Consider the following 10,132-nt stretch of genomic DNA (forward strand, 5'->3'; position numbering starts at 1 on the left):
ATAGTACATACAATTGTGAATTTTGCATTTCATATTCTGAGAGTGGGAGTAAATCTAAACAGCTGAGATAATTTGGTTGCAAAAGTATGTCAAACTGGTTGTGATCAGAATGAGCCAATCACATTCAAACACCCTGCCACTATTTAAAGTGACTTTTTTGCTCTGTTTTTAAAAAAAAAAAATGTTTCTGTCATTAAAAATATTACGAAAAACAGAGAAGGAAAAAAAGATACATTCCCCAAAACAGTAAAAAGAAAAAGGAAAAACTGAAAACAAAAACATAAACAAAATGCCTTTATTAGCCCCAAAAAGATTTATATTGGTAAGTTAATGATTGTGCTTATTTCTGGGGCGTAAACGCGTAACATTTTGGTGCCACTTTACATGACGTCATGTCACCATTCGGGCCAGCGCCTTCGTACAATTTCGTCGACTGCGCATGCGCACAAGCCTCCGAGACTTGCGAGGAACGGGGCTGTGAAGAATCCCCCTCCCTTCCCCACCCAACACCGAGCAGCCGAGCTTTCTGTTCGGGTTTGTGCTGACTGGTGACTTGTCACCGTCACAAAGTGAGCGACAGAGCGTGGAAGAAAGACAAAAGACTAAAGGAGGAGGAGAGGGGTAGTGAGGAAGTGTGGAAGGGTGTGCGACACCGACTCCGCCGCCTATTTTCTTCCTCAGCATCTTCATCGCCGTCCGGCAGCACCGAGAGCCTGAAGAGTCCGTTCTCCGGCGTCCACTGGCCGCCCTTTTCCTCCTTTACGTCAACATGTCCGTGGCCAGTGACTTTGGCAACCCTTTAAGGAAATTCAAACTCGTCTTTTTAGGAGAGCAGAGCGGTAAGACATGACATTTTATTTACGATTTGTGTGGAAAGTTCTGGATTTATGTTTTTCTTCCTCCCTTGAGTTTTTGGGGGTTGTCACGTGATGCCGATGCACCTGCCCGGTTAACAAGTTCATTTTGGGTCAAATTCAAGCTAGCTCGTCAATTCAATTGAAGCTTTAACAAGCGCCCCATGAAATCTAAAAGCTGTGATTTTTTTAGCTTAGCATAGCCTAAGGGCGTCAATTTGATTCGATTGAACCATTTATAAAGAGTGCTGTCATTCACTCGAAGACATTGGAAAGGAGCCAAAATGGAGGTCAAGAGTGATGCGGTAGACGGAGGGAAGTTGTCTGATGGACAGCGTCGGTCACACCCAGCTTGTTGTTGGCTGTGGGAGAACTTATCAAGGTTCTGGTTCGGCGTTCAAGTCCAGTTTGCCCAATGTCCTCGCCGGATATAGAGTTTACTTTCTTCACCAGGATCCAAAATGGATCCTCGGTTACGCAGCTTCCTTCCACATTAAAATCTTTTTTGGTCTTGCTTCCAAGTTTCCCATGATGACGTCATCTCGGCAACAAAAGCTTTTATGCTCATTGAAGTGTCTATGGATCAAGGATAAAGACAACTGAAGTTTATAACTAGGATGGTACACCTTTAAAGAAAAAGACTAAACAGTTACAATGGATTCTTTTAAGAAAACTTTCAATATGATTTTTTTTTTTTTTAACAATGTTGCACTATTTGCAAGTATGTCATTCCATTCCAAATAAAGGAATGGAAATGTACTTGTTTTTTTTTTAGATTATTAATCTCTAAAGTAATTGACAGATTAATTGATTTTTAGAATAATTATTTGTTACAAGCTTGCAACTGTAGCTTTGGTTCAATCAAAACTGATTTTCAGATTCAAATGCATTTTCGATACACCTTTTTTCCCCTAAAATAATTTCTCCATTAAAAAAACAACTGAAGATTATGTTTACTTTGATTATTTTTGTCTGGTGTTTACGCCTGTTGGATGATCTTGAACAAAAGTGGGCAAACTGGAAAAAAAAAAAGAAAATTTGAGAATAGGGCAAATACTTTTCACTGTATCAAGACATACCTTTTCATAATGTGAACATGTCGCAGGTGTCTTGGGAACAGCCTCCATCAGTTAAAAGGTCAAAGAGGATTTGCAAAGTCATTAAGATTTAAACAGAATCAAACCTACTGGGTGGCAGAAACGTTGATTTAATTAACGCCCGCCCATGCACTTCGGAAATCATGACCTGATGCCAGGCTAAAGTTTAACAATGCTTCAGTGACACGTTATGATGAACATTGTGCTTTTTTGTACATCAACACCGGAGGGGGAGCTGCCTCGTGCATATTTAACCAGCAGGAAATCGCAATCGACAGATCACACTAATGCTGCCTCATATGTGCACGTGTAGGTGTGTGTGTTTCTTATTGCAAAGGAAAATATAACTTGAGCTGCTCTTTAAACTCAATATCAAAGAAAAGCAATAATTGCCTAAATGGCTTCCCATATAATTGTAAACTCAAAGCCTCACTCCATCGCTCTCGGTGGTAAGGAAATCTTAGTGGGCCACCGCTTCCTGCTAGCGCACACAACAACTCTCTTAACACAAACGCACACACTGATTGATGCGTGAGTGCAGATAGCAGACCTTGCAGTGCTGCATATTGCTCCAGTGATTCAGCACTATTTTCAAAACAGCCAATCTGGCGATGAGGATTACGCGGCACTTCAGGCCGAACTATAACTTTGGCGTCATCTTGGTACTTCTTTTAGTCAGGTCATAACCTTGTCTAATAGAAAATGTGCTTTGTCGCCATCTTGTGGCATCGAGAAGAAATGATCAATCTTTTTCGGTGGGTGTGAATTATTAACAAAAATCCACCTTTTCGTATTTAGCTGGGGTAATTTCTCTCTTGATCTGTTAGCTCACAGGCTAGTTTCTGACTTGTTAAGCTAACTCAGAAGTTATCCGGCTAGTGTTTGCGCTTGTTACTTATTCAATTAGCTTGCAGGTTTGTCCCTTGTCCAGTTGGATCGCTGGTTAGCTGGCTAGTTTTGTCACGAGATACATAATATCCGAGGGGTGGCATGACGGCATGTATTTTCATGTGTAGCTTCATGAGTCTTTTTTTAGGCCTACATAAGAAAAATGTCCTGATTTGTGCTGCTTCCCGTCTGGTTGGTAGAGGCAATCGAATTGTATACATTCAAACAACAAGTGTGTCCTCTCATAACGGCCTCGTGTCTGCTTTCCTCAGGCAAATGCAATGAGGCTAACATGATGCCACACCTGGCTGCATTTGTTATTGTGTCCTCAATTTGTATGTGTGTGCGCATTGGCCTAGAGTCACAATTCTCCATTAGCCCGCGACAGAGCTGAAATGGATTTTGTGCGCCTTTGTGGAGTTTGCCGACACGTTCATCCATTATTCAGAAACGACTGCTAAATGTGTCTTAAGTGGATGCCTTTAAGAGTTTTACACAGGTGTCATAGGAACCACGTGACTGGCCTTGTGGCATTCTCCCTTTTTTAGTTGTGATGGGAAAATGAAGCTTCAAATTTGCTTCACGAACCAGTTGTTGTTGTTTTTTTAGTCCTGTAGATGGCACTGTTGGTTTAAAAAATGGCAAGTCCGAGTGCTTTCAGCCCAATGTTGAACGGAGAGTGCCATCTACTGGAGTCCAAAAATACGACAACTGGTTCATGAAGCAGATTTGAAGCTTCATTTACCCATCACAACTTTTTAGTTGACAATTTCAGAATCCGAAATCAGAAAGCCCTTGTTCAGTTAGCTCACAGTTTCGCCGCTCGGTTTTGTCACTCGATGGTTAGCTGCATGTTGGCCGGTTTGTTTTATTCCTGCTTTTTTTTTATTAGTCACACGTTGCTTGTTTGATTAGCACAGATTAGCTATCGGAAATTAGTAAATGATTCCAAACACAGTCTGTGTGTATGTTGCTTCATTGTGGTGTAAAATTGATCTTCCTGCGTGGCTTCCCGCCCGCTGCTACAAAATGCGAGGGACGTGCAGCAGCATCCGCAGGTGCTTTATTTTTCCTTGGTAATTGGACCGCACATTGCTCCTGCGACACTTTATTAGCTTCGAGCATTAGCCAGCCAGGAATCCACGCCATTACCATTTATGTGCCAGCATGTGAAGATGAACAGGAAACTTGTGCCATAAGATGTTAAAGATTCAGATGCTTTATATAACGGAGATGATTTTGTCCTCCCTCACCCCCTTCAGTGGCGACGTCATGCACACTTGTCGCTTGCATCGTAAATGCAATATTTGCTCGACAAAAACACTAAACGATGTTTTCTTGATGTGATTTGAAATCACTCAACCCTATTATGGCCCATAGTCGTCATTTCTTTTATCCATACTTTCCAATCATATCTATTAGCTCGATCATCTCAGTGCCCTAAAAGTGCTGATGGCAATCACAGCCAGATTGGCTGTTGCATTTATCCAAAGTAAACTCCGATGATGCGTTGATTAACAAATTAGCGAGGCGTCATTAGGATAGTCGTTATCTATGCATCGCATTGTGCCTGGCAGCAGGCGCATGTAATTGATTAAAAGTCTTGGCAAACACCGCGGAGCTCATTAGAGCTTGATGATGTTGATTCCTGATAAGAGTTTGCATGATCCCGTTGTGCAACATTTGGTGTCAGGGTGTTGGATGATAACGAGTCGCTTCTGGTACATAGTATCACCACGGGTGTATTGGAAGACAATCGCACTAATGCCGCATTTGCCCAAATGCTGCTTCCATAAAAAAAAAAAAAATTTAATTGTAAAAAACAAACCAAAAAAAATTAGTTATTTATTATTATTTCATGACAACTTTCCAGTTTTCTCCATTAATGTTTTCTCTTGCAGTGGGAAAGACGTCGCTGATCACACGCTTCATGTACGACAGCTTCGACAGCACGTACCAGGTAGAAAAAAATAAAATAAAATTCCACAAAGACTGTCTTGTATGCTGATCAAAAGACCTTCAAATCAAGCTCACAAAGCCTCGATCGCAATGGCGTTCACGTGGGCTATGCATACTTCACAAGTAATCAGATTAGCGCCACGAGCACAGAGTTTAACACCACGACAAACGTACAATTGTTCAATCATTTTGGTCTTTATTCGCACACATTGGAATGAGCCTCACAATAAACATTGAAGGAGGAAACAGTGAATTATTTAATTGTATTTTTGTTGAATTTGTTGAGAAAATGTCTTACGCACGATACGCAGTCGCCCCATCGTTTTTCTTTTTCCACAGGCAGATCGGGGCCCGGAGCCAGCCTCCCTGACGGCACAAGCTCATTAATCATTCAAAAAAGGCATCGTAAAAAATTTACAAGGATCTAATGTGTTTATGTATAGCTCGCTGTCTGTTCGGTGATCCTATTTTTAACATCTGGGCCAAAAGAAACCCAGAAACCTTTTCCTCAAATAACTGCGATGTCAAAACCACAAAATGTCTTCCTCAAAGATTATTTACGTCAATTGTCTTGTGTTCACCCTCGGCCATCCAGTCATTTAGCATCCTTCATTGCGCAATAAAATAAAAAAAAAGCATTTGTGCAGGTTCTGACTGATGACAAGTGTCTTTTTTTTCTCGCTCGGCCAGACTGCCTGGTTTGGCCCGCGCCGGCCGCTGGCATCGCCAAGGAAACTGGCGTGTGACGGAGCTGCACCGCCTCACACACTAAAACACAAAAACATGTTTGCTACGTCCCAAAACATTTGGAAACAAAACATAAAAACCACCTAAAAAAAAGCCTCAAATTTCCAGATCGCATTTATTTTTTATTTATTATTTATTTAAAAGTTGGTGACAGTAGAAATAATCTGACATGGTAAAAAAGTCTGTAAGGAGGTTAACTTTTCTTTACACTTGCATGTGCCTTCCTTTCGATATTCTCGAGTTGAAAATAGAAGGACCAGATCACCAGAGGACATCATGGCAGGAGAAGGATAGCTTAGTGACGTTAAACACCCCGCCAAGAAGGAACACACAGCCATCTGCCTCCACACAGACGTAGTCGCGCAAAAAAAAAAAAAAAAAGCCCTGCAAATGGCCAGCATGAGACAAAAATAGCTGACTTCCTCTTTCTTTTCGAGCATGGCTTCCTCAGTATTTTTTTAAAGGAGCTTTCAATGATAGTAAAAGTCGACCAATTTTCAGGTCACAAAGTGAATTCATTTTCAAAATTCCACTACAAAGTCACACTGCCATCTAGTGGCATGGCACGCATATGACAAGATTACTCAGCATCTTTTTGTTAAACTGTTTCCGTCAACCGTCACTTACTCGCTCACTCTTTTGAGTTTCCTAATACGAGCCAACCTACAATTTTCTAAAACGTTAACCCCCACAACCATGAACATTCTCATGATACTAATCAATTTTCTCTCTGCCCTCCCAAGGCAACAATTGGAATTGACTTCCTGTCGAAAACCATGTACCTGGAAGACCGAACGGTAAGATGCCGAGTCACTGATTTGAGTCCATGTTGGTAATATCTCGCATTAAACATATCGACGTCATCCAACATCAGGTGAGGTTGCAACTGTGGGACACGGCAGGCCAAGAGCGCTTCAGGAGCCTCATCCCAAGCTACATACGTGACTCCACGGTGGCCGTGGTCGTCTACGACATTACAAGTAGGTTTCATAGTTTTCACACGTTCCAGACCCACTCGTGGAAACACGTGTGAGTGTTTTTGCAAGTGTTGAAAATAGATTGCTGTTTATGATGTCGTAATGTGGATTAGTTTGAGCGGGGGATTGAATTTGGATAAATAGATTCTAACTTGGGATGAAGTATCAAGAGTGTTGGAATTATATCTATTATCTGACCCCATTAACCAAACACCACAAAGGATTATTACATTTAAGAGATATCAGTTAAATTAATAATTATTTGCAATTAATTGATGTCTCATAAAGATGGTTCCTAATGTATTAGAATACGTTTCTGCATTGATTATAATCATGAAGTTTGAATAATATGGAGATATGAATATGGGCGGGGCTTATGTAAATTAGACTTCTTCCCACTCCTTTTTGAATGAAGCTGTTTTATTTTTCATGACTTTGTTTTGCAGGAGTTACTATATTTGTGTGTTATTGTACTCATTTTTTTATTATAAATTGTTATTATTATAATTAATTATTATTATTAATATATGTTCGAGCAAATCTTGTTAATAACAATTTCAATCGTTTTTTTTTTTTTGGTCTTCATCCTGCAATCAACATGGTTCGCCCACGCTCCATCAAGTATGGTCGTCTTTATGCTTCGCCTTGTCTCAACAGACGTGAATTCCTTCCAGCAGACTTCCAAATGGATTGACGACGTACGGACAGAGAGAGGAAGTGATGTCATCATCATGCTGGTGGGCAACAAAACAGACCTGGCAGACAAGAGGTAAGAAACAGACCTCGTGTATTTTCGGACCAGGCTTATGCAATCTTCTCTGTGAGGATGACGACGGTGATGACGAGCAAGCCTTGACGTCTGCTTCAGTTGCAGCACACGCACATGTACACACACACACACACACACGCGCGCGAGCACCCTCAGGTGGCACTGTTACGAAAATTTATTTGTCAGATTTACTTATTCAATATTCATAAATATCATTTGACCTGAAACTCCAAATCTGTTGAAACCTTGATTTGAAAGTACAAGTATAAGTTTATCACTGCTACTCATAAGGCATAAAAACAAAATCAGTGCACAGCTTTAAATTAATAAAACTGTTGAAAGAAGTTCAGTGGAGCTAAAAGTGACGTCACTTTCTGCGCACTCTCCTCAGGCAAATAAGCATCGAGGAAGGCGAGAAGCGAGCTAAAGAGCTCAGTGTCATGTTCATCGAGACCAGCGCCAAGACGGGTCACAACGTCAAACAGGTGAAAACACTGCCGTCAAGAACATTAACTCGTATAATGTGGCAGGATAAGATGGATATCCTGAAGATGGACATTGGACTTCTCCGCTCCTCGCAGAGGATGAAGACTATATGACATATTGTATTAAATGAAAAGTAATAATAAATTTCTAAAGGGAAAATGTATTTGATTTGATTGAAAATTGAATAGATTGTGTCACTACTGTCATGCAGTCGTGGCAATTTATGTGTGGAACTCCTCTATTTCTTGCAGCTGTTCCGCCGCGTAGCTTCGGCTCTTCCCGGTATGGAGAGCATGCAGGAGATCAGCAAAGAAGGCAGTATCCTTTTTTATTTCCCGAATATGTTCATAGAGACATGTTGAAGCGACGGAACTTGAACTGTGGGAGGTTGCCCGACTTCTAATAATGCTCATCTCCAACTTGTTCTGCAGCCTTCACGGCAAGGGATACAAGGGGGTGTGGCCTGTAAATAGGTCACACTAGCATAGCATCGCTAAATTTGTTGTTGTTGTCATCGAACTGAATTGTCGCACTCCATCATGACGACTAAATTGCCTTGACCATCTCCTCCAGTGATCGACATCAAGCTGGACAAAGCACAGGAGTCGCAGACGAGCGAGGCTGGCTGCTCCTGTTAATAGTTGCTAGCGGTCATCATGTGTAACCCCCCCCCCCCCCCCCCCACGCCACCGCCGGCCCCCCACCCTTCCCATTCCGACACGCTTCTTATGTTGAGGCTTCCGATTGGTTCACATCCTGACTGCTGGTCAGTGCTTTCAGAGAGAAATTGTGTCAATGCTGAAGCTGCCAAAAACAAACGAGTTTACGCTTCTTCCTGGGGGGGATTAATGTCCTGATCAAGTCGTGCCCACGCTTTGATTTTGTATTTTTGTATTCAGGGACATTTCTCGTCATGTTTGGAGCCCTCCTAACTTTAAAGCAGACAGCCACAATAGAGCCTTAAACGTCTTTTGGGCTGTCCATGCATGCGTCTGTCAGGTAACATCTCACACACACGCACACAAATCTAGGACTTTGTATTGTTTCTGTACATTGTGCGTATGTCACATTGTTCTTTGTGTACACACAACATTTTAAGCTTTGTCACTTTTGGCGTTGGCTCACACCAAGATTAGGATCCACCTTGTTCAAGTGTTTGGACCACTTGGGTAACATCTTCAGCGGAACTTTGAGAGTCCAAATAGCATTTTTGAGCCAAATACATTTGAGAATTGGAAAACAGTATTTGAATTATGACAACCAGTGCCACCAAAACTCTGGACTAGACCTTTTCCAAATCTGTGGTTCAGATCTTCAGGTCTTAGTCCAGAAGAACCCGGCTACTGTCAAGAACTTATGTCCAGACTTGGGTCAAATTGTTCTCGAGCTCAGTTTCGACCTTGACCCAGATCTTACACCGTCTTTGGTCACTTGTTGTTTTGCTCGTGGTGGTTCCGCTGTATTTGAGGGCATCAATTGTTTCAAAATTGAGAACACTTTTTAATTATTTATTTTTTTAAATTTTATTTTCAAGTCTCAAGATGAGACTTTTAAGTGAGGGAGGACACATTGTCACCCCCCACCCACGCCCCCTCACACACACACTTTGCTGCTTATTTCATAGTCATTAATTTACAACGAGAATGTAGAACACAAAACGCAGCCTTACTGTCAGATGAGCACTTTCCTTTTTTTTTGTTTTTTTTTTCATTGAAAGAGGATTCTACAGATGGTTCTTTGTATTTATTCCTGGTGAATAGGAACCCCTGGTGTCCATATGTCAACGGATGTGAGCATTGTAGTGACGCTCGTGCACTGAGGGGGCAGGGACCGCCACAGCTCGCCTCTCACTAACTGTACAGAGCATGTCGCCATTAAACACGTCTTGCCAACCACCACACGACTCACTTACCGTTATTTAGACAACACCACACCAGACTTTGAACCATAGTTCTGTAAGGACATTTTGTCCAGATTCTGGTCTATACTTTTATCCAGACGTTTGTCCACAGATGAGTCAGGTCGACACTTCAGACAACATTGGTGCAGACTTGTCCGGACTTTAGTCCATAGTCCAGTCCTCGGTCTAGAATCCAAATCTTGGTCCTGCCTTTAGTCCGGGCTTGAAACCAAATAGTTTGCATCAGTTACTCATTATGGATTTCATACGTTGATCTGACGTGTTCCAACGAATCCACACAAAACCGGATCCCCAACAAACGGATTTCTTGCGCCATCCCACTGGGAAACCACCCTCAGCCAAATTTGCATCAACTGTGACCTGAAACTTGAGACCTGTCTCTCCACGCGATTTTTAATCTCGTGCTTTGTTTGTTTGCTTCATAATGAAAGTGA

The 10,132-nt window shown here is 41.7% G+C and overlaps 1 protein-coding gene across 3 annotated transcripts; it reads left to right on the forward strand.

The window, feature by feature from the left end:
• Window positions 1-437: 437 nt before the first annotated feature.
• On the forward strand, window positions 438-9,675 carry rab6ba (RAB6B, member RAS oncogene family a). Of its 3 annotated transcripts, XR_015846399.1 has the most exons (10): window positions 438-839; window positions 4,741-4,799; window positions 6,289-6,342; window positions 6,420-6,525; window positions 7,180-7,291; window positions 7,683-7,776; window positions 8,029-8,095; window positions 8,351-8,543; window positions 8,677-8,776; window positions 9,538-9,675. XR_015846399.1 is itself a non-coding variant. In XM_088314172.1 (8 exons), the coding sequence occupies exons 1-8, from the start codon at window positions 770-772 to the stop codon at window positions 8,413-8,415; spliced, it is 627 nt and encodes a 208-aa protein (XP_088170298.1). In that variant the 5' UTR covers window positions 438-769; the 3' UTR covers window positions 8,416-8,797. The 3 variants fall into 3 exon arrangements, 1 of the variants encoding a protein (XP_088170298.1); XR_015846398.1 differs by having other exon boundaries at window positions 8,351-8,776; XM_088314172.1 differs by lacking the exon at window positions 9,538-9,675 and having other exon boundaries at window positions 8,351-8,797.
• Window positions 9,676-10,132: the final 457 nt, after the last annotated feature.

The sequence above is a fragment of the Idiotropiscis lumnitzeri genome, chromosome 13, assembly GCF_059441095.1.
Source record: "Idiotropiscis lumnitzeri isolate Australia: NSW breed Sydney's pygmy pipehorse chromosome 13, RoL_Ilum_1.0, whole genome shotgun sequence".
In the NCBI taxonomy this organism is placed as follows: Eukaryota; Metazoa; Chordata; class Actinopteri; order Syngnathiformes; family Syngnathidae; genus Idiotropiscis; species Idiotropiscis lumnitzeri.